This window comes from Sceloporus occidentalis, unplaced genomic scaffold, assembly GCF_023333645.1.
Source record: "Sceloporus occidentalis isolate IW3139 unplaced genomic scaffold, rSceOcc1.0.p SCAF_215, whole genome shotgun sequence".
Lineage (NCBI taxonomy): Eukaryota > Metazoa > Chordata > Lepidosauria > Squamata > Phrynosomatidae > Sceloporus > Sceloporus occidentalis.
Window position 1 is genome coordinate 152,708 of NW_028317195.1, and position 27,250 is coordinate 179,957.

At 39.1% G+C, this 27,250-nt stretch overlaps 1 protein-coding gene across 1 annotated transcript in view; it reads left to right on the forward strand.

The window, feature by feature from the left end:
* LOC149277372 (growth/differentiation factor 11-like) overlaps positions 1–22,481 on the forward strand; it is a 37,223-nt gene extending 14,742 nt beyond the window's left edge. The window contains exons 2-3 of the mRNA XM_089502961.1: positions 19,112–19,485; positions 22,101–22,481. Of these exons, the coding sequence (XP_089359087.1) occupies positions 19,112–19,485; positions 22,101–22,481 (755 nt within the window). The remainder of the gene's footprint in view (positions 1–19,111; positions 19,486–22,100) is intronic.
* The last annotated feature ends 4,769 nt before the right edge of the window (positions 22,482–27,250 follow it).

Here is a 27,250-nt window from a genome sequence, read left to right on the forward strand (position 1 = left end):
GTGGCCAGGACTGCCCTCTGATATCATTTTAAAGGGGAAATATGTGGGGAGTGGGACATATCAGGACCCCGCTCCTGCAACCCTGGAGGATTCGAGTGTCGACCCAGAGAAGCACCACTTCTCCTGGAGTCTCATGACAAAACCTGAAGAGTTCCCATGTATGCTGATTGGTTGTTCAAGTAACACAAGATGATCGGTTTCTTAGCGCTAAATAGTTGATATAAGCAGGAAGCTAGGATAAGCCAAATCGGAGTCTCTTCTTTCTGGTCATGGATGGTAGTAAAATAGGAGGGAGGGTCCAGGTAATACTGGATAGATAATATTACATCAATAAAACAAAAAATATTGTGCTCGCTGTATAAAATCAATATAAAAGAATAAAAGAGTTGTTGAGTCTACTGATGTAGATCAAAATAGGTTTTGATCAATCCATATGGTATAGGCAGTATCTTCCCCACCAAGGAAGTTTGAAGATAAAATGTCAGGATAGAATCAGGAAGGTATAAGTATGATGAAAATGAGTTAAATTTATTATAACACAGTAAAAAGTAAAATACAGCAGCACACTAATGTGTTTCACCTTAAAATGTTTAAAGTGTTTTTTATTTTACTGATTGTTGCCTGAAAAACTGACAAAACATTATAAAAGTTTGTGTTTTTTTATGTGATTAAACATACTAGGTAATTCATGTTTTGGAACACATTATACTTTTGTGTGGTAAACATATATGATGTCTCTAGGTTTACAAATTGCATCGCTAAATGTAAATAAATGTTTTATTGTTTCATTGTATCTTCATTTAGTGAATTTATGTAAATTAAGTGAATTATGAATGTTCAGGCTTATGGCCTTCTTCAAAGAAATCTGTGGCCTGGTGATGGGATGGGCACTATTTTTAAGGTTGCAGAGATGATATGATTATTCCCCCAATTTAATAGAAACTGTTTGGCTCTAGTAGCATTTATTACTTTGTATGTGAAAGGTGAAGATAGGACAAGGAATACAACTTTTTTTGACAGTTATTGTTACCTTCTATCTGTTAACATAAGTTGTGTTGAGGTAAAAGAGTTAACCAGGTGCTGTACAGGGTTCCTCATTAAACAGGAACTTCCTGTTTGTGAAGAGTGCAAGAGAGCATTGCTTTCAGCAACTAACTAATATAAATCATTTGCCACAATAAGCCTACGATATATACACTAACGTGCACTGCCGTTTGGGAAAACAAGAAAAGTTCTAGCTGTTGCTACAAAGGGTTTTCTAATGAACAATTAGTCTTGGGTTAGAGAACACAACGTGCCATTGGAACACAGGAGTTATAAAGGACCTCTGTACACCTATAAAGATATTCCAATAAAAATCAGCCGTTTCCAGCAACAATAGTCATTTACTACATTAACAATGTCTACTTCTGATCCATTTGATGTCATTTTAATGGACACAATTTGGTTTTCTTTCAAAACCAAGAAATTTGTAAGTGACCCCAAACATTTGAATAGTAGTGTGTGTCTATGTATCTGTTTCCTAAATAATTATATATGTAGCAGGATTGTATTAATGGCCAATATAAAAGTTAAAACAATTGCATACCGCTTCCAATCATTGATATCAATATACAATAGACTAAAAAGCAGACAGCCTCAACTTATTCCCAAGCATCTTGGTGACTCGCTGGTACCATTATCAGAAGTCAAATCTATTGTATTCAACATACAACATTGCAACATTTTATATCAATTTAATATCAATAATGAACGTGTGAAATGGATGTTATAGGCAGCCACAATGTCAGATGCATCACTGTGATCCCTTATGTATTTATAAACCAGTTTATATGACTGTTAACGGGTGTAAGTTTCATTAAGCAGATGCTGAGCTAGTGATCTTTGAACAGATAAAAATGGCTTTGGTAGCGGTTGGTCACAGAGTGTGTTGAGTGGAGGTTACGTACAGCCAGCTTACTAGAGAGATGCCAAGTCGCTTCAGTATGGATTGTGAAAGGCCAGATATTGAACTCTCCAGATTCTCCTTCAAGAAGAGGTTTGCTGCACTTGTATAATTCATACATACCATGAGGAAAGTCACCTCACCACCTGAATTCTGCAGGGTCAGCTCATTGTGCGTTGCAGTAGAAACATGCCAGGGATATCTCTTCACAATGCATACAGTGAAGTATCTGGGATGAAACTTTTGCAATTACCTGCAAACTGTCTTTTTAGTGAATACGCTTGCTTTATGTTGTCCTTTGACTACGATTACTTTTTTTTTTTATGTTAGACTGAAAGTGCCATGTTTGAATGTTAGAATGAAAAGGCCAAGTTTTAAGATATCTTGGCATTATGTGATTTATATTTCTTCAAAAGTAAGATTTCACTTTCTTATTCATACATGTTATACATACATCAAAAACTTCAGCTGTGCTAGAGGGGAAGTCCCTTAAAAATAACCTATTATGCTGCATAGAAGAATGTAATGTAGCATTGAAGAAACCTTTTTATCTCATTTTGTTCCAATTAACTTCCTTTATCTGCAAACCTTGAAGCTTATGTAGGCAGACCTGTGATATCATGGGTGACCTTCCCTGCTCAGGCACCACAATGATTAGACTGTTCATGGCGATGATATTGAAGTTATTCTTAGCAAATGACATCCTTTCCTCCATAGACTTTCTTTGGTCAGAGATTCCATGTGGGTAATTTAAGGGGGATTTCCACCAAACTCATTACTATTAGTATCAGATAAAAAAAGTTTCAAACATATTGTGCTGGTTTCATTTTAAAAACAGATCTAGCTTTTGCATAAGATAATGTTTTAAGTAGCTGCATATTAGCCTCTCTGTTATCTGTTATCTAGTAGAAACACAAACCAAGTCCTAATCAAACTGCCTGTGGTAAAAAATAGAATGTAAAGTAATCACCTTTACTAATGAAAATCCATGGAGGAATGGGCTTCAGTTACTATAAAGAATCAGCTTCGGGAAAGCCACCCATGTTACTGACAACAATGGCCGCCTCCAGGTCTGCAGATAAAGGAAGTATACAAACAAAATGAGATAAAACCATGTTTTTTTTCAATGCTAACATACAATACTATATACAGCTCTGTATTTTATGCTGAACTTGTTTTTTTCAGGGGACTTTTAAGACTGGGACATTCTGTTGTTTACCTCAAGGCATTATTAATATGATATCAATAATGATGTCTTTGTGGAGATCCAGCACCGTCAGAGAGTCATAATGCCTACCGAGAGATTAGGTCTGCAGACGCATTTTATAAGCCTAGGGCATGCCCTGCAGTAATGAAAATATTATTCTTGAAAGTCGGAAGCCCCAGGAGAAAAACTTTCAGACATAACAGAGTTTAGACTTTGTGTCATCCATTAGGTTTATTTAAGAGACAGGCATTTTTTTGTTCAGAAATAGAAAACACATATCTCAGCATTTACTGGACTTAATAGGACAAGTCAAAGCTATTTCGAAACAACATTTGTCTCGTATATAAAGATTTTTTGTTGTGTTTTCCTTTAATTTTTTAGTGGTTTTCTTAAAATGAAGAACATTTAGCATGGTTTCACCAACCCACGACTGGGTCCAAATTTTAAATATTTTTGATGTCCCTAAGAAAAAAAAAGCTTTTAGAAAGATGTGATGGTAGTTTATTTCTCTTTCTTTGCTAATGCCAGCTCTTTAAATATGGAACCTAGTGCTTGCAGTTTGGTTCCTCTAATTATCCTGCTACTAGTCCAATCAACTATTCATCTCAAGGGAAGAGTAGACTGCTTGGATATGCTGAAACATTAACATTACCCTTCACTGGAACTAAGGGGTCCAAACCCTGCAAAACAGTCCAAGACCATTATCCCTCCTCCACCAAACTTTACAGTAGGCACCGGTCATTCCAGTAGGTAGCGTTCTCCTGGCATCCGCCAAACAGAGATTTTTCCATCGGACTTACGGATGTGAAGTGTGATCCATCACACCAGAGATCACGTTTCCACTGCTCCAATAGGATTGTCCATCGTGATCTTCATTTGTGTGCAGCTGCTCGGCCATAGAAACCATTTCATGAGGCTCTCAAATCATAGTGCTTGTGCTGATTTTGCTTCCAGAGGACAGGACATTTTAACTCTATGCTCTTCAGCTCTCAGCCGCCCTTCTATTTGAGTATGTGGTCTACTGTTTTTTGGCTACTCTTAGATGCTTCCACCTCACAATAATAGCCCTTAAATTGGACCAGGGAGTTCTAGCAGATCAGAAATGTCACAAACTGACTTGTACCAAAGGTGGCATTCTGTGACAATGCCACATTTAAAGTCACTGAGGTCTTCAGTACCATCCATTCTACTGCTAATGTTTGTCTATGGAGATGGCTGCCTATGTGGTTGCTTTTATACAACTTTTAGCAATGAGTGTAGCTGAAACACCTAAAAACAATAATTAGGAAGGGTGTCCAGAAACTTTGGTCATATAGTATATTTGATCTGGATCTTATTTATTTATAGCATTTTGATCATTTTCAATTTTAGGTACTTTAAGGCTAGTGGCTGTATATGCACATCTACAGGCTACAAATGTATGCCCATGTAGTGTGAGCTGGAGCAGCAGATCAGGTGAAAATGGGGCACTGTCGGCCAGCAGACAACCTGGCATTTACCTGGTGTGCCAGATGGCCAGGCCTGCCCACTCATCCTGATTTCAGAAATGCCTGTTTTTGATTGCTGTTACATATTACTTTATTATGAAGTCACATTTTACTGTGTATTATTGCTAACTGGTCTTATGTTTTTAACATAACAACCCCTGAGTGCATGTATGGTGTGAAAAAGGTAGCTGCACCAAGTATACCTCTGTTGGTAATAGACTGTTAAGGTAGTTTATTGTGGTATGGGTTCGTTAAGGGATCTATACTGTGATGGTAACTATTGTCCTGAAGGGGGCAGAAGAGTATGTTAGTGATATAGAGACAATACATATATATATATATATATATATATATATATATATATATACCCCGTATTTGCTCGATTATAAGACGACCCTGATTATAAGACGACCCCCATAATCTAAATATTAATTTAGGAAAAAAACAAAAATCCTGAATATAAGACTACCCTACAGGAAAAAAAGTTTTACTAGTAAATATTAATTCATGTAAACAATTTTTTCATAATTAATAAAAGCTATGATTGAGAAAAATATATATTTTTTTATTTCCTTTTATTTGCCAACCTGCCCCCCCAGTTATGCACATCTGCCCCCAGGGTTGCCACTCTACCCCCATGATGTGCCTTTTAACCCTCTATATGCCACTCTGCCTCCAGAAATGTCTTATACCCTCCTATATGCCACTCTACCCCATGATATGCCTTTTAACCCCCTATATGCCAGAGTGGCATATAGGGGGTTAAAAGGCATATCATGGGGCAGAGTGGCATATAGGGGTTAAAAGGCATTTCTGGAGGTATATGTATATATAACTGCTAACAGCAATCACACTCCTATCAAGCCAAGGTAGCCAGTACATGCTGGAAACTGGGGATGATAGGAGTGTGAGTACAGCCTCCCTATGCCATGCTACCACCACCACCCCCCCTTACACATCCATGCTATCACACACTCATTCACAAACATTTAAATACTCATTCATTCCATTTATCACACATACTTCACACATACTTGCTCAAAAACCCTCCCCCACCCCCTTACCTGAACTGCAGATCTCTCACTCTAAGACTTCTGCAGGGGCCCGGCTGTGCGAGCAACTTCTCTGGCCCCGCCCCCAGAGGAAGGAGGGGGGGAGGCAGAGTTATCTGACACTCTTCTAGCTTCCTGTTCTCCTGCCGCTAGTAAAAGTGAAGCTGCTCGCGACCAAAGCACCGGTAAGCACCCTGGCCCCAGCGGAGGTCTGATAAGAAGACGACCTCGATTATAAGACGAGGGGTATTTTTCAGAGCATTTGCTCTGAAAAAAAATCTCGTCTTATAATCGAGCAAATACGGTATATATATATGTATATGCTTTTATCATGTTACAGATCAGCAAAAAGTTGACCAGTGCATTTACCCTGCAAATTCTCCCAATTCTCATCACCATAAAAGGATATTGAGCTTTTAACGGTCATCTCCTAGTGCAGATGTTAGACGAACACATTAAAAATTAAAAAGACGAGTGAGTTATTTCCATATTTTTTAAATTTAATATCTCAGATACAGCAAGAAACTCCTAAACGTCTCATACAGGATTCATTTTACCTTTTAGCAGCTCCCCTGTTTTTTGTTGTTGTTTCTTTTCGCATTATTTTCTACTTTATGAAGCAGTGGCATAATCCAAAACTTGTCTTGTCCTAAGATTAGACACTAAATTCATAATCACTAGTTAGCTATTCAACATGGAGGCAGATCCAAAAAATCATCACTGGCACCTTAGATCCACATAGACATTTAGCATATATATTGCTTACTTACAGTGTCCACATCGCAACCAACTTTTGTATAATTAGATCACCGCAAAATTTCAAATTTACATTACTGCACGTTGTGGCCACAACAACCGGTGATTAAAGCCAATCCCAGGACAGTATATATATCTTTCCAAAATAACTTATTTAATGGTTAGAATGGTTAGACCTGCACGATGGTTATTATTTTTATTATCTTTTATTTATATAGCACTAACAATTTTCGCAGTGCTTCTTACAATACATATATCCAAGGGGTATGACAACACTAGAATTGATGGACTAAGACAAACCAATACATTAGGTGGAGAGAGCCCTGCTGGCAAGCTTACAATCTTGAGGGAATGGGGTGAGGAAAAACATAAGGAACAGAGAAAGGTGAGAGATAGTGTGGTGGTGTGACATAGCCTTCCGATGCTCCACCATAGAATCGCTGGCAGAAGTGCCGGCAGCGGAGGTTGTCTACGCACATTGCACAGACGTTCACCGGCTGCCAGAGAGGAGGATTCCCTGCAGCGCAGTATCCACTGCCGGGACTACTGTCGGGGAGTGGCATTTCTATGGGCAGAGTGGCATTTCTAGGGGGCATAAAGCATATCAGGGGGGGCCGGGGTGGCATATCTAGGGGGCATAAAGCATATCAGGGGTGCAGAGTGGCATATCAGTGGGGGCAGAGTGGCATGTTAGGGGAGCAGAGGGGAATATCTATGTATTACTTCAGACACAGACATGTGGGAGGTTGAGGAGGAGATGCCAGAGGTACCTGGGGAGGGTGGTTCTAGAAGTGGGACATTAAGCAGATGTTAGAATTAGTAGGGCCTCAGGTCTACCCGGTATGCTCTACCAAAGTTAGTTTACGAGGAGGAGGTCCAGAATGATGGTGCTGATACGAATAAGGAGGACATGCAAGATGGGAAAAAAATCCTGCAGCACAAGGACTTACTTTTCCAGGTTGAGACGGCAAAGTAATCGCTGGCGTGTAGCAAAAGGTCTGGCAACATATAGAGTTTGCAGTCCGTGTGGTAAGGTGAGAGTTGGTACCGTCTTAGCCATAGAGACGAGTAGAGTCTAGTTGATACCTTTACTGATATAATATGCTTTCGAATGTGATATGTGATGTGTATCTATATTTAAGAGGGGTTCCTTTTACATTTATTTTGTATAATATACGAGAGGTCTCGAAAGTTTGCACACTAAAACTTCTCAGTCAATAAAAGTATCAACTTGACTCTACTTGTCTCCTGTATACCTAAAGGTAAGAGGCCTTAAAGAAGGTGGGTTGACTGCAAGACAATAGTAACGATAAAACTATCTTGAGTGGCAAGGCACAAGAGGGGTACAGGTAGAGGACCCCCCTACAAAGACCATCTTCAACAGCTGGGAGGAGCTGTTCCACAAGACCCTGAATGTCACCACAGTTACTGGCACTTCCAGTGGATTGGCCTCAAGAGAAGCATTGACCCTTCTTGGTCCTAGTGACTAACAGCCATCTCCGCATTTTAGTACTATATTTAATGGACGCAAAACCACATGGGTCCTGGTTGCTCCATGGTTCATTTGTGGCACTTTGACAGTGGTGGTAATGTTATTTTCGAATAGATTTATGGAGAAAGAGAAGTATTTTTCAGTTTAGACAGGAAATTGATTTGAAACCCATGCTTTTTTAACCATCACCCGTTAAGGTTTCGGTGGGTCACTGAATAGAATAGTCACTGAATAGAAACAGTTTGTGCATTCATAAATAAGCGCATCTTTGCTGAACATCAAAACAAATAAAGACAAGCCTTCTTTAAGTGTGATCCTGTTTCTGTGATTTGGAAACCCAACACTGAAGAATTCATTTCTATCTTGTATATAAGAAATAACTAGCGTTAAAATAAAACATTATGTCCCCTGTTGTTGTTTCTGGCCCCACAAAATACCTGAACGCTAGTTACGTAGTTCCAGTTCTATCCACTTTGATATCACATTTGTTTAAGTTTACGTTTGTCCAGGTAGGAGAATATCAGGATCTGAAAAAGGCTGACCCTTCGGTACTATTCCATCAAGCTTAAAATGAATAAGCAGACGTGTAACCTCTGGTCCATCTTTTACATACAGCTTTTTCCACATTCGATCCCAGGAATTGACACAGAGCAGTACTAAGCAGACAATACCTGTTTCTCGTGAACGGCCTTGATTCATCTCTGTTGGCTTGTAGGGGACCAGGAGTATGAGTAGCTATGTGTAGAGATATGAAGATGCCAGTGGGAGAGAAGCCTCTATTATTTAAACATCGAGAATATTTGTGTCCAGATACTGGTAACTGGCACCTGGCTTTAACTAAATTACATACGTAATCCAAGGCCAGTTTGATAATCCAATGTCCTTATCAACAGTAATCCGAATACTTATTGAACCGAGTTTAACAGGACAGTCTAGATACCCAGCCAACAAAATCTACAGAACTGCATTGATTGTGTCAAGTTATATTGGTACATCCTGTGAGAATTTCCTGTGAAAATTTTCCAGATGGGATTATAAAATATTATTTTGTGTAAACAATTTCTGTGCAATGCAAGCAGCCAGATATATGCAGTCAATGGAAGCAGGAATGCATCAAACTTACAAGGTACAAAATAACTTGCTGTTAAAGGCTGATCTAAAAGGGAACAGCATCTTCAAAGAAGCACTGTCCTTTTAACCCTGCAAGGTGCCAGATAGCACCTCTAAGTAAATGTTTTGCAAACTGAGACTTTTAATAAGCCTCTTGGCACCACAAGGCTGTATAATGATCATCACTTTGTGGCAATGTTTTCCTTTATAGCCGGTGAAAGGCTCTCCATTACACATACCTTTCAGTCCTGTGTTTTTATTGCCAAAACCATAAATAATTCTGCTGCTATTGTCACAGCTTTCACAGGAGATTCTGTTTTTTAAATCTTTGTAGGTTTTGGGTACAACAAGAAGACACAGCCAATTCTTATTGTACCTATTCTATATCATACTGGTAGAATAACCAGCACTTATCTGGGAGTATCACTGCCTCAGGAAGACTGTGGGTATTCAGATTTTCCTTAAATATTTCTTTAACAGAGAGCTATATCATGTAGTAACACATTGGGTATGGGAAAGAAGGCTACTATGTTTTATCACAGGAAACCATGCATCTATGTGCACATAGTTAAATTTTTATTCTTGAGAATAACAAAATTAGCATTATTTCACAAATAAGAAATATTCATTATAAAGTATGATCCATCACATCCTAATGCTACCACGTTCAATTATTTCTGTTTCAACTGATGGCTCCATTGTAACAATCCATAGTTGTATAAGTTCACAGAAAGACTATTGCTGATTTTAGTAAATGTTTAAGCTAAAATACTTCAGGGCACTTAGAGGGTTGGTGTGTATGAGACAAAGTGTGCAAAATCAAGCAAAAGGGTTGAATGCTGAATTTAGAATGCATATTATACATGAGTGTGTATTATTGAAAATGTTATCGTGTAGACATTTTCTGTAACAATTCCATGTTTGAAATTTTAAGCTTCTGATCTTTGAGAACCAGAATGCAACTGAGATAAGAACCATCAAGCAAATCCAGTCATACCTTAAATCCAAATCTCATACTTTATTTTTTCCTTACATTTGTCTTATGTTTTAAGCATCCTGTTACATTAAATAAAAGGTGAATAGCCTAAAATATAATGGTAAAAGGGGCAGGCTCATCAGGGGACACTTTCCCCCCAGGCCAGTCCAGGTTCTTCAAACAGGGTTGATCTGAATTGGGCCAACCTGCTTGCAGAGCAGTGGGGTCATAAAACGCAGACCAAGTTAGTATTGCGGCAGGGGTGTTCACCATAGTTGTGTCCCTAACGGATACAGGGCATTGGTCAAGTAGAAATTCTTATTGAGCTTTGTAGCTAAGCACAATTACATTGTTATTGTTACGGGGTATTGTTGTGTTGAACTTGTAGGTACTTGAATCTGTTCTTAAACTGTTGCTAAAAAAGGACATCATTGGAGACAGACTGACAGATTTCACACATCATATAACTTTATGGCTTAGATATATAGATGATATATATGCTTAGTCTTTTGGATTGATCCTGTGACCTCCAGTGAGTTAGTATATGAATGAAAAACAACTTCTGACCTACAATTTACCAGATGTATTAACCCAACCCATTTCTTTGTTATTTTGTATAGGCATGGTAGAAGAATAATCAATGGACACTTATTCAATGCAGGGATCATATGGTCTATTTCCAATACTTTGATCTAATTATTGTCATATTCTGAGACTTTTGCACAAAACCTGTACCTATACAATTACTATAAAAAAGATAAAACCATATATTTTAAACACATAGAAATTAGTACATAGTTAAGAAGCCCAAGAAAAATCTGTGCGTAAAATGCTCTGCATTAGCATAGTGACATGACTGCTCCTAATGTTGAAGACGGTATGTTTAATTGTTCCTGGCTTTGCATGAGTTTATATAGTTTGTATGAAGTTCCAGTCTTGAAAACACTTTGTGGTCATACAACATCTGCTTTCAATGTGGTAATAAAATTACTTTTGTTAAATTATGTGATGACTCTAAGTTCATTTGACAGTGCATTCCAAAAATCTAATTTGTGTTACAGCAAAAGTAATAGCATGATGTAGACAGCTGTAATATTACATAGTTACATAGACTAAAAAAGGACATGCATCCATCAAGTTCAGCCATTCCCATATCTGTTAATTGCTGTTGATCCAAAAGAAGGCAAACAAATCCAGTTTGCAGCACTCTTTCTGTTGCCTGTTTAGAAGACTGAATAAACCACATGTAATGCATAACCTTAAAGTTATCAATGTTTAAGTTAACACTCCATTGATATTCATTATCCCCATAATGTAACCGCCACCCTAGTGTGACTTGACATCTTACATTCAGCTTACAACTCGATAAAATGTGTTTTATGTGCCTAGCAAAAGGGTTAATATAGTAAATTCAACCGGGGGCCACCTCACCCATTCTTGGAATTCTACATCCTACAGTTATAAATAGGAATGAATAGGAACTTGTTAATTGTTAAAGGATAGTTTTTGGAAAAAAAAACAAATATGTGTTTACCAAGATGCCAACCAAACTAACATCTTTTAAAAAAAACTGATGCGTTGGTGTATTGTTTGCCCTTTAATTTGTTACTCATATTCATGCCCTTACAGTACTCCTTGCACTTTTAGAACCTTGTTCACAAACAAATCCTATTACATTATTCGGATGATGCAACCTGCTTTTGTTTGGCTTTCCTCTCGCTCTATCCTTTCCGCTATAGACTATCCAGAATGATATTGCCAGACCCAATTTCCAATGGTGAGATCTCCATATGCAGGTATTTGCCTGGTATACAGTCTGAGAAGCCAAGGTACAAAATGGGTTTTCCAAGGCGAGGGTCACAGACAACACTAGCAAAGTCTAGGAAGCAATTGAAGTCATTGAAACAAAGGAGCAAATCCAAAATAAAGTCTCCATCAACTGGGCACCACATAATTTCAGCTAGGGATATTTATTATAATTGGGATCCCCAAAGTATAGAATGTGATGTACGTGACATTTGTATTGGTGGTGCATCAAGCTGCCTACCTATCTGAACCTAGGTGATCTTGTTCACTGACCACCTACAGTTTCTCCTACTCCCTTTATATCTTGTATTTAGTATGCCCCCCCATTACTTGTAGACTGTAAGCAGGACTTTTTAAACTTATTTAAAGGGTTTGTCTTTGTCAGTTTTAGTGCGTATTTTCTATAGATATCTACATAAAGGCTAAGAGAGTTTATCTATCAAACTTACATAAAAAAAGAGTGGAGCTAAGACAGGACTTGGGATTTATTTTTTCCTGAGATCTCTGGAATTCTGACTCCAGCATTTGGTTTATGTTTTACTTGGTTATGCAAAAACAAACAATAAATAAACACAGCAAGCAATGAAAGGAATGCAGCAAGATCTGCTGGCATAAAGCTCAAGAATGCTATGCTCTTGGAAGAGCGATCTAGGAAAATGCAGGATGGTGTACAGCATTTATTTTTCCTTCCGTTTACATGTAAATGACTTGCATTTTAGATTCTTACATTTCACGCAGATTATCAAGAAGAAAGAGACTAGAGCAGGCCGAGAATGCTGATACATAAAAGGAGACAGGAGAGCACACAGAGAAGCTGAATTTCATATACTGAAAGAGTAATTAATTAAAGTGTCGCAATGAAAGAAGTTTGCACATAGTACAAAACTCTCCTGTCACAGTAAAAAGTTAAAAAAATGCGGACAATGTTTCTCTGCGGGACCCTATTGCTTTGCTAACATACAGTAAATATTCAGATTCTTTTGTGTGCCAAAGGATTGTGACTCCTCTAAAGAAAGCTATTTGCTGATCATATAACACTAATTCTGGTAGTTAAGGATGCTGTTCAACCCATTATTCGGAATTTAACACTTTTATAACTAAATGCAGAATTATTATTTTTAGTTCTGTTAATGTCCAAAACTGTCCCAAAATAAAAATTGTTTAGTCATGTATACATTTCATGTAACACAAAAGCAGGCAATGATATGTTGTTGCCATAGAAACTGTAAAGGTTTCTAAAAGGTTTTATGTTAGCAACGATTCAGTGGAAAGAAAAAATAAATACGTTTATTTGCTTCACATGTTAGCTCAATGAATGGAACATCTTTAATGCAAAAATTATTTATTACAGATATAGCTGAAAATATGTAGAAGAGAGGAGATATGGCACGGAACTGATTAAATGCAAGCCACTTTATATAGGCAGTGAATAGTAATATTAATATTGTACCAGAACAAAGAACCTAAATCATTGCCTTCTACATCTGAAAATGTATTGTTATTATGCCCACCCAAAAGATTATGTGGCCGATCTATCACCATGTAACCCATATCCCTATAGTTTGTAAGTTTGAGAGCAGTGCCCTCTTTACCTAATGTATCAGTTTGTCTTAGTCTGCCAATTCTAGTTTTGTCATACCTTTTGAATATATGTAATTGTAAGAAGCACTGCATAATTACACGTATTAAATATTATACACATAAAAGATAACAATAACAATAATGAAGAATCAATTGAATTATTAAATATTTAGAATATTCCATTAGGCACATAATTTATTTATTACAACAATTCCGACGTTCTTATTTTTTCTTTGTTATTTACAGTAATAGAATTGGACAGTACCAACAGAATTGGGTACTTGGTTAGCAAGCTTCAAAAAGCTGATTATTACTTATCTCAATATTTTTCAAAATTTTCAACATACACCAATCAGCCATAACATGACCACCTACCTAATATTGTGTAGGTCCCCCTTTTGCCTCCAACACAGCCCTGTCCTGTTGAGGCATGGACTCCACTAGACCTCTGAAGGTGCGCTGTGGTATCTGGCACCAAGACATTAGCAGGAGATCCTTTTCATTCCTGTAAGTTGCGATGTGGGAGCTTCATGGATCGGACTTGTTTATCCCGCACATGCCACAGATGCTCAACTGGATTGAGATCTGGGGATTTGGACTAAATACCCTGAACTCAAACCATTCCTGGACCATTTTAGCTTTGTGGCTGGGCACATTATCCTGCTGAAAGAGGCCAATGCCATCAGGGTATATAGCCATGAAAGGGTGTACATCCACGTGAATGGCAGGACCCAAGGTTTCCCAGCAGAACATTGCCCAAAGTGTCACACTGATGCCACTGGCTTGCCTTCTTCCCATAGTGCATCCTGGTGCCATGTCTTCTCCAGGTAAGCAATGCATCCACCCATCCACATGATGAAAGAGAAACCATAATTCATCAGACCAGGCCACCTTCTTCAATTGGCCACCTTCTTCAATTGCTCCGTGGTCCAGTTCTTATGCTCACATGCCCACTGTAGGCACTTTCGGCAGTGGACAGGGGTCAGCATAGGCACCATGACTGGTCCGTGGCTATGCAGCCCCATACGCAACAAATTGAGATAAACTGTGTGTTCTTAAAACTTTCTATCAGAACCAGCATTAGTGTCTTCAGCAATTTGAGCTACGTTGTCCTTTAATCTTACACAGTATACTAAAATCTTTACTCACAATAATGTAGCTTGAGACATCCTGGACCTTACTCTACCTTATTTAGCCTGTTCTTGTCCAACACTCCTTTCCACCTGACCACCACCTTTTATCAGACCTTCAAACTCTGTTCCTAATCTTTCCCAAATCTCCCAAGAACCTTACCCAACCAGAGAACTTTGCTCTCAATCTTGTTCTACTTCTCCCCTCTCTGTCCAACTCATCATGCTTGAACCTTGTTACTTATCTCTACAACCCAACCCTTACTATTTCCAACCCTGACACATGACACTAACCAGACATCTTGGCTGTTGCTCCTGTTCCTCTGAATGTAGCAAGAGGAAGTCTTGATCTGCATATGATACTCTGGACTGTGAATTCATGCTATGTTCCTATTACATGGCCCTATTACTTTCCAACCAGACCTATTTCATCTTTTTTTCCTTTCTGTGTAGTGACCTTAAACACGCCACCATAACTCAACTGTAACTGTCTTGAAAAAGATACTGTCAAGCTATCTCCCTATAGCTCTACTTTCTCTCACCTCCAAGCTTCTTGAACAAATTTCATATACCATATGAATTAACTGTACTTGATAGCTACTCTTTAACTGACTAGTTAGTCCTAACAGCTAAAGTGCAGACCCCTTCTGTTCTCAATTTATACTACCCTCCGTAAGCAAACTAATTTTGTATTTTGGCTTACAGTACCCTTCTATGATGACATGCAAATCTTATTTTTTTGATCGTGTCACTAATTGCCTTACCTTTGTTTCTAACTCGATGTCTGCATAATATCTAAAATTCAGTCTCTCTAAAACCAAAGTTCTTATCTTCTCTCCGTTCTATTCCTTCAATGCTCTCCCTCAATGTCATTGATGAAACCATCATGCTCTCTGCATCTGTGTCACAATTGACTTAAAATAATCCCTTAAGGTTAACACCTTCCTCCCACCTCACTATTCGCCACCGTTCCTCAAGTTAACGCTCAAGTTAACCTATAAATATGTCAAATAATACTGTAATAGTGCTTACACTTGTGTAGCTGCTCTACTTAAAACATTGGCACTATGTAAATTAAATAATAATAATGATCAGTAAACCCATGTGCCTAATTTTTTAACCTTAAAAATTGTAATATTTTAATGTTATCTCCTATCACATTGATGGAGACCTAGCCCTTGCACTGGACATGAGAATATACATTCCCCCTTTACCTTGCATAGTTAATACACTACCCCCTTTTACTCTTCTTTGTTGTATGGCTAATTGATTTCCTTCCGCACTCTACATACCATTACTGTGACTCCTCAGCCTTGCTCTTGTTCTCATTCTTTATCCCTTGCATTATTATTATTTAGTTAGATATTTCTGGAAAGCATCATTCTTGCTCCAATGAAATGAGTGACTAAGCAACTTGCAGTTCACAATGCAGCCACTTTGATTACCTTGAATGGAGGTTTATTTGTTACAGTTCTTTTATTCTAGATCATAGTTCTTTTAGACTGATACATTGTGCGTGGGGGGGCACTTAAACCAATGATGTCATATAACTAGGCTTATGTGCACTTGTAGGCTTTATCACTTGGACTGCTGAGTATTATTAATAATGTGTTGCAATGCTTCTCAATGTGCTCCACAGTGAAGGTTTATTTATATTACATTCACAAAAAGCACCTGCAAGTCTCTTATTTGCATACTTCTAATAGGCTATTTTTGTCATATACTGAGCATATTGAGTTTTTGTTGGAACCTCTTGCAGGTTAATGAAACAGTACTTCTGTGTTTTGTGCCATGACCATATCATGTACAGTAAGGGTTTAATGCATCCTTTGTACTTCTTATTTCCTTCTTCGTCTATCTCTTTTTCACTTGATGCTTTCTTTCATTCTTGCTATTGTTAATTCTCTTGCATGCTCTCGTTCTCATTTTTCTACCTCTTTCTCCCCTCCCGTTTCTTTCCCTCTTGTCTCTGGTTCTGTGGGCTTTGCTGAGCTGATTGTTTCGCTTGGCTGTATACTGGAGGAATTCTGGCTGAGTTCCCCAGTGTTCATTACTCCCTGGGGAGCTCTAAAATGGCCTGCTACACTAGAAGTTTTATTAGAAACAGATGTCCCTCCGTCTGTCCCTCGGGGCTCTGTCTCTCTTGAGGAACTGGTGCCACTAAGACCCCAGTCATGGAAAAAAAAGAGGAGGGAGAGAAGAGAAACAGAATGGGAGGGAGAGGAAAGAATGGGAAAATGAACAGCAAGGAAAAAGCACTGATTAAAAAGAGTGAACTTTAATAGAACATAGAACTGTCTTTTTTGTGTGATGATGATGAGATGCTGTAAAAATATGAATCCTGAATTGCATTTGGATTCACTGTCATCATTGAGGTCTATTCACCAAAAGGAGAGTTTACAGGACGAGTTGTGTTTTCTACCCCCTCACTGGGAGTTTTTTCCAACAAGAATGGCTGAACTGACTCTGCACAGTTCAATGAGTGAGGAGAATACCTGGGAAATCTCAGGTATCACTGGGTCTCCTGGTGGTCAGCATCTTCTTCCCCAGGCAGGGGAATGGTGGTAAACCTTGTCCACTTATTTCCTACTCTGCAACCACTGAAGACTGTCTGTGGGTTGGTCCACTCTTAAATGTGGCTAGCCATACCCCTTCATGAAGCCACCTCCCCCCAGAAACAAAAGAGCTCCAGGTGCCGTACCCCCTGATTTTTCTATGCTTTGTATAGAATCAGCCAAGCTCTCCCTACAGCAGATTCTGAGTGTGAAGCATAGATAACCTATATATAGTATATCATGCTCTTATAGCATTTTAATGGAAATTATTTCCACCGGTTAAATGGGAATAACTGTCCTTTAAAGTGGTTTTAATTACAAAATTGCAGATATGTTATGGGCATGAAAGCCTGCTTTAATAATAGTAATGCAGCAAGTAGTTGTGTCTACAAGACTGAAGATTACAAAGTGGCTGCTTTATTTTTCATATGCCTGTTTTCCAGTGAAATAAAAAAAATGAAAATGTCAGCATAACTGACTATACTTGTTTCGGGTAAGAATTGGGCACAATGGGCATTTTGGCACATCTAATTGTTCCCAAGCTTATGTTGCCTTCTCAGCTGTTATAGTCTTGACCAAGAGTCTGTCCAGGGCATCGGCATTATGATGAGCTCATTGCATTCCCATGATGATGATCACGCTTTTTTTCATCTCTAAAAAGTTAGGCAGTTATGTGACCTAACCGTGCATTCCTAGAAAACATATCAAAAACGCATTCACTTGATCAGTAAGTTGTGCACTACGTTGTATTTTATTTCACTTCAATTACTGAATAGGGTCGTTTTTTGCACACCTTGTTAAGGAGTATTGGTCCTGTCATTGTGATTGCCGAGGGATTCTGTGTTCACTGCCATCGAGTGGTTGTGTATGCGCAAAAAAGCGCAATGCAGTTACCATGCTCCTAAAAGCAGCAGCCATCGTGGGGGCTACATTGCAAATAAAGGGGTGCCTAGACAAAAGGGGTAGGTATATGATTTAAGAAAGTAATGCAATTTAAAGATTGTATTTAACACAGAAAGAGAACGCAAAACAGTGGCTTGTGTTCAGGTTTGTTTGAGAGGCCCTAATACTGTGGAGTGCAGCAGTTTAACCCCTTAAGCACCAGGGCTATTTTACTCTACAGGACCAGAGCAATCTTCAGGTTTTCATTATGGTTTTTTTAACTGTAATTAAACTCTTTCTCAATTAGTGTACCCACACACACTTTTTTGGGACAAGTAGGACTTTCTTTTGAAACTATATTCATATATGTAAGCATACCTGGGAGCTTATGAGCTCTGGCTACCTGGAGCCTTCCCTTGGGGGATGCGGCCAGGACTGCCCACTGGCATGAGCAGGCGGTGCCGATGACGTTGGTGGGCGTCCCGCTGACGTTGGGGGCATTTCTGCTGACATTGCGGGAAACACCTCCATTTAAAGGGGAAATGGGCCTGTCAAGACTAACTAATCACCCACCATACTCTAACTAAAAAAATAGAAATATATACATTTAGTAAATCTGCGACATGGAACCCCGGAAGCTCTGTTTACTTACTGTTCTGCCTCTTTCCAACTAACAATCAAAGTGAGAAGGAAAGAGGCAGAGAACAGAGACAACGGCAATACTTTGTCATCTGGCGTTACCCATGGATGTCATTCACTGTAGAAGGGATTACATGTGCAGAAATGTGAGGGATCAGCTGAAGACTGACTGCTCGGGTCATGGAGTGGTCAGCAACAGGCGGCCTCTGTGATCCCAATGATTGCTGTGACTTTGGAGCGATTTTAACCAATGATGTAACTTGTACGTCATCGTTTGTGAAGGAATTAATGTAGATACCTGGAAATGTTTACAAAGTGCTGGAAATTCCAAGCCTAATTTTAAAGCACTACCGTGCAATTTATTATACTGTAATCAACAGATTTATACATTATTTGGATGTGTTGTTTAGTATTGTAATGCATGAGGACAATATTCCGCAGGACATTGTAAATGTAAGAATTTAATGGTGATAACTCTTTTTTCCATTTGCAGCGGACCCGGTGGTCAGAGTGGATGGGAATCCTCACTGCTGTTACTTTAACTTTAGCCCAAAGATCATGTTCACCAAAGTTGTAAAGGCTCAGCTCTGGGTGTACCTGAGGCCAGTGCAGCACACATCCACTGTCTATCTACAGATCCTTCGCCTCAAACCTGTGACAGAGGAAGGGAGTAAACACATCCGCATCCGCTCCTTGAAGATTGACTTACATTCCCGTACAGGTCACTGGCAAAGCATCGACTTCAAACATGTACTGCAGAACTGGTTTAAACAACCACACAACAACTGGGGCATCGAAATCAATGCCTTTGACCCCAACGGAAATGACTTGGCAGTAACCTCGCTAGGTCCAGGAGCAGAGGGGTTGGTACGTACCCAAAACAGAAAACTAATCAAGTCCCCCTAGAATAGAAATATCACAGAACAGACGAGCCACATTTATTGCTGCCTGCTAAACCCTAATGAAATATTCTAGGCCATCTATGTATATAACTGGGTCAACTCTTTGACGTGTTGTGTCCAGTTGTGTGTATAAACTTATTGAACAGTCATTTACTATTATACATCTCACATACTGCAGGGCTGCACTTTACGTGTGCTGTTCAGCAATATGTGAATTGTATATGGAACAATGGTTAAATGTAGCCACCTTGGTATGAATGGGGTGTCTTTTTTGCTACAGTTCCATTACACCTGACTATATTACACTAAAGTCCTCCTCAGCATAAAAATTTCCAGTAATTGCTAAGCTGTTTTGTTGTCATAAATAATATCATAGAAAAGCCGTATGTTGTAAATAATGTTATGGACAATGGCATTAGGAATTCCAATGGTGGTCGCCATTCTGATCATCTTGCTGCCGCAATACGTTTTAATTTGCTTCTTTGCTCTAGGACACTTCTGATAGTTTTCAAGAGGAACTACATGGTACCTGCATTTGTTTCAGCAGTCTATGCACTAGAGTACAGAAATGTGTTGCAACTCCTGCTTGGGCTGACAGTAGAATTCTAATTTTAGGTATAATGGGAAATTAAGGTTTATTTTTATAAAACACCCCAGCTAAGCCTTTGCTGTGATGTCAGACTTAGAACATATACTGTAATTCTGAATAAGAAAAATGGAACGTTGTAGGGAGAGTCACCAGTAGCTGTTGGAAAAGAGATAGAGACACCAAATAACTATACAAAGAAAGTATTCCCCTGCAAGGAAAACGGAAATGGCGAATTTCACCATGCATTTGCAAGTGGGAACGAATGAATTTTATACTTTCAGTCTTTTTCTATCCTAAATGCACTTATCTGTCTACCTGTGTCAGAGGCGTATCTACTGAAAATAGCGCCTATGGCAAGCACTGAAATTGCGCCCCTGTCCAAATATCTAAAACCCATTTACTAGCCCCTGCTGCCCATATATATATATATATATATATATATATATATATATATTAGTCCCTGCTGCCGATAGCGGGTATAGATCAACACACAAACCCAGATCAATTGAAATTCACTTGTGATCTCAGCACCGAAGGTATATATCAAGCGAACAGAATCAGACATACAAATCCTGTATTTGCAGGTATACAATAAATATATGAAACGTAGCATCGCAGGTATAGATCAACTGAATAAGACATATTAACCCTGTATTTGCAGGTACACATAAATAATGTATGGAAACATAGCATAGCAGATATGGATCTACAGAATAACACAAAAACCCAGCTTTGCAGGTACAGATCAATTGGAATTCACATAAAAACACGGCATTAAAGGTATATTTAAAACCCCCTAAATTACAGGCATAGATCACAGGTTGCACACCCCAAAGCCAGCCCTGGTGTCCACACTGCCCACATAGAACCTGGCCAGCACCCAGATTACACACATAAGATTTGCAATCTTTGTCCCCAAATAGCCCAGCACAAATCAACTTTGTCCCCAAACAGTCCGGCCAGTGCCATTTTTGTCCCATATACACCCTGCCTGTGCCATCTTGGTCCCCAAGGCTCAAACCTCCTGCTAGTGCCATCTTTGCCCTTCCACAATTATACATCTATGATACACAAACACTTTTACAGTCACTCACTAATTCACACTTTAATTCAGACAACTCATCCACATATTAACTCATGCTCTCCCTCATTCAGACAATTCATCCACACATTAACTCATGCTCTCTCTCATTCACTTAATGCATCCACACATTAATGCACACTCTTTACTTATATCTACCCCCTCTCCCTCCCTCATCACTTTTTAACCCCCTCCCTCCCTCATCACTTTTTAACCCCCTCCCTCCCTCATCACTTTTTAACTCCCTCCCTCATCACTTTTTAACTCCCTCCCTCATCACTTTTTAACTCCCTCCCTCATCACTTTCTAACCCCTTCTCTCACCTTGAAGTCCAGTGACGGGAGCACGATGCTGCTGTCTTCCTGCACCGCTCGCTGGTGCCCGCTGCTTCACTGCTGAGCGCCGTAATATGACGTCATATTTCGGCGCCCACCAGTGAAGCAGCGGGCACCAGCGAGCGGCTTTTAAACGCTGTCTTCTTTTTTTTTGATGCGGGGGAGAACGAGGGGCGCCGAGCGGTTGCTAGGCGCCCCTCTCTCTCCTCCGCATCAGTGTTTAAAAGCCGCTCGCTGGTGCCGGTATTTCATGCAGAGCGCCGCAATATGCCGGCATATTGCGGCGCTCTGCATGAAATGCTGGCACCGGGACGGGGGTAGAGGGCTCTTGGAGGAGAATGAGGGGCGCCGAGCGGTTGCTAGGCGCCCCTCTCCTCCGCATAAAATAAAATAAAAAAATGCCGGTGAGCGGCATTTAAAAGCCGCTCACCGGCGCCCCCCTAGAGATGGCGCCCGTGGCACGTGCCATGGCTGCCATACCCTATATACGCCTCTGACCTGTGTAGTGTAAGTTATTCATTTAAACATACTTCGTTTGGATCTCTCATTCAGTCTCTGTTCTCTTTTGTCTATAGCACCCTTTTATGGAGCTACGCGTGATGGAGAACAACAAGCGATCAAGGCGTAACCTAGGCCTTGACTGTGATGAACACTCCACTGAGTCTCGCTGTTGTCGCTACCCACTTACCGTCGACTTTGAAGCCTTTGGGTGGGACTGGATCATAGCCCCAAAACGTTACAAAGCCAACTATTGTTCTGGACAGTGCGAGTACATGTTCATGCAGAAGTACCCCCATACCCATCTGGTGCAACAAGCAAACCCACGAGGGTCTGCAGGTCCTTGCTGTACCCCAACCAAAATGTCCCCCATCAACATGCTGTACTTTAATGACAAACAACAAATTATTTACGGGAAAATCCCTGGCATGGTTGTAGACAGGTGTGGCTGCTCCTAAGACTTTGGTCCTCTGTCCTCTACTCACTCACCCTCATCTCCTCTCTTTCTATCAAGGGTATCAGCAGACCAAACCTTTGGGACTGGGGATAGTGCAGTCTTATGTCCTCAACCTACATTGCCCTACCCAGGTAAAGGGACCGATTCCTTACTATGTGTCTGATTTCTGCTTTTTACTAAACTTGTCGCAGTAACCAGTGTTACTGAATATGGCATCACAAGAGCTGGGTCTTTACCATGGGAATGCCGCAAACATGCTTACAGCTCCAACCTTGATGTCTCATATCGGGCTAGTTATCAGAGACCAACCTTTGGGTTAGCTTCAATACATATATATATATATATATAAAAGAGAGCATATTCTTGCTTTTATTTTTTGTGAACATTTTATCTCCCAGTATCATTGCTATGAAATCATGGGGTGAAAACTGAGCCGACAAAAATAATAACGATCTATTTTACAGTTGTCAGCAGCTTAGAATTTATAATGCGTAATACTCTATAAATGGCCCATATAATATTCTTAAAAATGCAGACATGTTCTCTCAATATACATCACATTCCATTTGTGCACTCAATCCCTCTCCCCTGAACCTTTTTTTCTGTTACCTGGCCTACTCTCAATAATTACTGAAAATGCCCTTGTTTACTTAACTCTTGCAGCTCTACCCCTAAAGGAGAGGGAATTCCAGAAGAATGCTGGGAACATCTTCTGGTTCATCTTCATTGTGCTTTGTGCAATACAAGCAAAAACAAAGTATGAATAAAATATTAATAAAATGGAAGCCCGTCTAAGTTTCAACATATCATGCAATACAATGATTCAACAATTCAAGGAAATCCATTTGGGATACTAAGGGTCAAACAGGAACATTGTCCCCAAATTCTTAAAATAAACTTGAACTTGCACCATATTTAAAAATACCAAAAATTGTTAAGGCACAACATATGGTGGTTATGTTCCTAAATGATTACAGTAAGCATGGAATTATTAGGCATGCTAGACAATGATCTGCATGGTATATGAGCTTCTCAGGGATTGGGCTAAATCAGATTTATGTGAGGTCTTGTTTGGACCTGGTTTGCTTCATACAGAAACGAGAAATGAGGGGGTATCACAATTATGTCTGCATCCGTGGTTGCACCCCCATATCTGCCTTTGTTAAATAGAAGCTAAATTATGATCTTTAGCCGATCTTTCTCATTACATATTCTTACCATCACCTTCTCAGTATCAATATCAATCCTATAGTGTCATCAGGTACCCACTTCTTACCACTTTTGTATCACAGGAGAGGGGTGAGCCATATATTTTTACAGTAAAGTTCTACATTTAGAAAATACTTCATTTAAAACTAATCAGAACACAAAGCTTCCACACTGATGGAAAGGATAGAAATAATGAGGTGAGTTACACGATATTCCAGAAAGACTGATGGGGTATCATGTATAGGCTATTGCAAACAATCCATCCTTTGGACCACACAACTTACTTTCAAATTCACAATAAACAAAATTATCACGACACAGTTGGACTATTCACATTGTTTATTTGATTTACTTGGAAATGGTTATAACCACATGTAACACATTGCTGGCCGTCCACCAGGGTGACGCTGACTCACCACATGATTCTAAGCAGAACATGTTTCTGGGACTGCACACCTTATTTTCTAGTTTCATGATTTCTTCTCATCTTCAGTGATGAAAGCATGGCTTTAGTGGAATAGGGTCACTAGGGTATGAGAGTTTGAGGGAAAGTGATATTACTCTTTCTGTTTAATACATCGAGGCTGTAGGGCATTATATCATTGTTTAGTTGTTGTTTTTAGAGAGGTGTTCTATGGGTTTTTCATCAGTTACAGATGCTTTACCTTTTAGAGCCAGAGGATTGAAGAACACAATGTGTGAGTATCAACATTAGTTCTGGTGGTAACACTAGAATATGAACATTCCGGGGGTTGCTAAAGCAATTACACAAACCTTACACTTTGCACCAGAGCTGATTTGTATACACATTCCAATGTTGTGTTCCACATCCCTCTAACAATATCAATGATTAATGTGTTCTTTGGGGATGGGGAGGTGGGTGGGAGGAAAAGGGCTTTTGGTACCATTTGCACTATAGAAGGTCTTTGGACCAGTGAAAGAAGAGATGCCATTTCTGTTCCTGTTTAGTCTCCAACAGGCTCCAGACTTGAAGGGACAGGCTTGTCTAGCCTCAAACCATTCTATTTAGGAGGCACTGCACTGTGAGCTCCCATGCTCACGAGAGCTCTACAGCTTGGACTACTAGAGGTAGTCCCTTCGAAGCTGGAACGTTCCACCTTTTATATTTGTATGTTTACTTGTGTATGTGTGAGTGAAAGTTTTTTTAGGAAAGATTATGTAAGGCTTGGGAGGTGGTGTTAAGTTCTAGGAGGTTGTTATAATAATACCCAGTTTAGGGTGTCCATATCTTAATGCCAAGTGCCAGTTATCCCGCCCTATTTCTTTTGCAATGTTTATACTGTTTTTTTGTGGGATCTCTTTCACACCCTTGACTTTGTTGTGTGTTGGTGTTATCACTAAGCAACTACCTGCAGGTTCACAATTCAAGCCACAATAAATGCTTATTTATGCTGTTGGTACCATCTATTCCTGTATGAACATGTGATTGGCGACAACAAAAGATGACTGGACTGATGGATACTCATGATACTCAATGACTTTGAGAACATTTCATCTGTCAGCTGACAGTAATTTTGCAGTAGCTTTGTGGAGAACAGACAGATGTCTATCATGAGGATGTTGATCATTGCCTTATGAATGGGTACTTCAACGATGAGTGATTTAGTTTAAGTCTTGAGTTTTCCAGTTTTGTATTAGGTTTGAAGGACGAGTTTTCATGACATTGCTTTTGTTTTAAACTTTGTATTCCTATAAGGGGAATTGATGTTTTTAAGCTGTATTTACTCCTTTTGGGGGGATTCACGCAGTGGAGGGCACTTGGTTTTGTGAGATTACTATAGTTGGTTTCAAAGGTGTTTCATTTGATTTGTTTTTCATTAAGAGATGTGTATAAGACAAGAATTGTGAAACAAATACATTTTCCATATGAAATAGCATTAGTAAATTTGATACATATGTACATAATCATCTTACACAGTATATTACATTGTATTGCGTATTTTTTTTTCTTTACACGCGCTCCAAAGACCACATTCAGAGCAGGAGGTAACCTCTTCGCTAAACTTCTGCTTCCTACTCATCTGTATGTAAAAAAGGAGGCACCAAATGCTCCCTTCTCGTCAGACTACTGGATTAACTCTGTACAAAGTAGCTGCCCCTGTATGTTTGCCACTAGCAAGAACACATGAAGAATTACATTTGCAAATTTCATTTTCATTTTTAAAAATTTGATGTGCCCGTCAATTTTTCAAAACTATTACATGCACATTTGATTTACAAGTGTTTTTCTCATAATAGAGAAAATGTACCTGTAGCTATAGTTTCTTACGACATATTGATTGTTAAAATGGGTTATGCTTGCATCTGCATCATTTTTGTTTTTACTCCTATGTAGGTGGTGTTGGCCAAGCTAACAGTAGCTTAGATAAGCACCCTAGGCACAACTTTCATTTATAGGAAATGGAGCAGTTAACAACATTGACGTCGTGCCTCATAAATACAAGTGATATTAGGAACCGAATGTCGCAAAAGATCTCAGGTTGAGGATCATATGGGAGAATTAGCAGCTGTCAAATATAAAAAAATGAACCTCCTGGTGAGGTTAGTGCCTCCTCTATGTATGTCAGCTGATTTCATTATTCTGTAAAGTTATGAACGAGGGCAGTATCCGTCACTGTTCCCATGCGGCTGTACAGTCACTATAGCATCACATTGACAGTTCCCATACTTTGTGTGGATCAAGTGACATCATTGGAACAGGAAAATTTGGAACAACTAGCCTTTAAGTTCTATAACTGCTTCATAGTAATAATGTCAATTGCTAAATTGGGGTTCCTGCCTAAGAAAATCTTTCAGATTTTTTTTTTGTTTTGTTTTCATTCTTGTTTCGAAGGAGATTGTTTACACCTTAACTATTCCAATAAAAAGCTTTATCATGGATGTATTGCGTCAGTTTCTGAAAGGCGTCAAATAATGGGTTATAGCAGTTGCAATGGACAAATAACATGCTTTCCAGGCTTTTGATGCTGTGTATAAATTGTGTTAATCTGTAATTTGTTTTAGTGTGTATGTGATATTGTTAATGTTACACACCCAGGCACCACTTCCTCCATTTTTATAGACTTTGTTTTGTACAATAAAAATAATGATATAGCTGAAATTCTTCTCTTTTGGGTGTTTTCTTCCCTTGGACCTATTTAAGTATTTTTGTTATATGTGATCCAACCGACAGGTTATTTAGCCGGATTAGATATGAATAAATTCACTTACTCACTTTCATAAAATGAATGGATCTTTTCTTATTTATTTTTAGCAGAGAAGTGTAAAAAACAGGATTGGAATATAGATTCAGTTTATCAGAGAACATAGGGCCAGATTAACATGGAAAACAGGTGATGTCTCTGATAACAACTTTGTATAAGGTAGATGTAATCCTTAATAGCTTTAGGCTGTAAAAAATTGGATTCGAAGAATAAAGATGGATTCGATCATCTCCAGTTGGTCCGAAAAAGGCAGGGTAAATTCAGAATCTCATTAATAAAAATCTGCAGACAGTTCATAGATGATTTTAAATCAGGTTTTTCAGGGGCAAAATTCAGG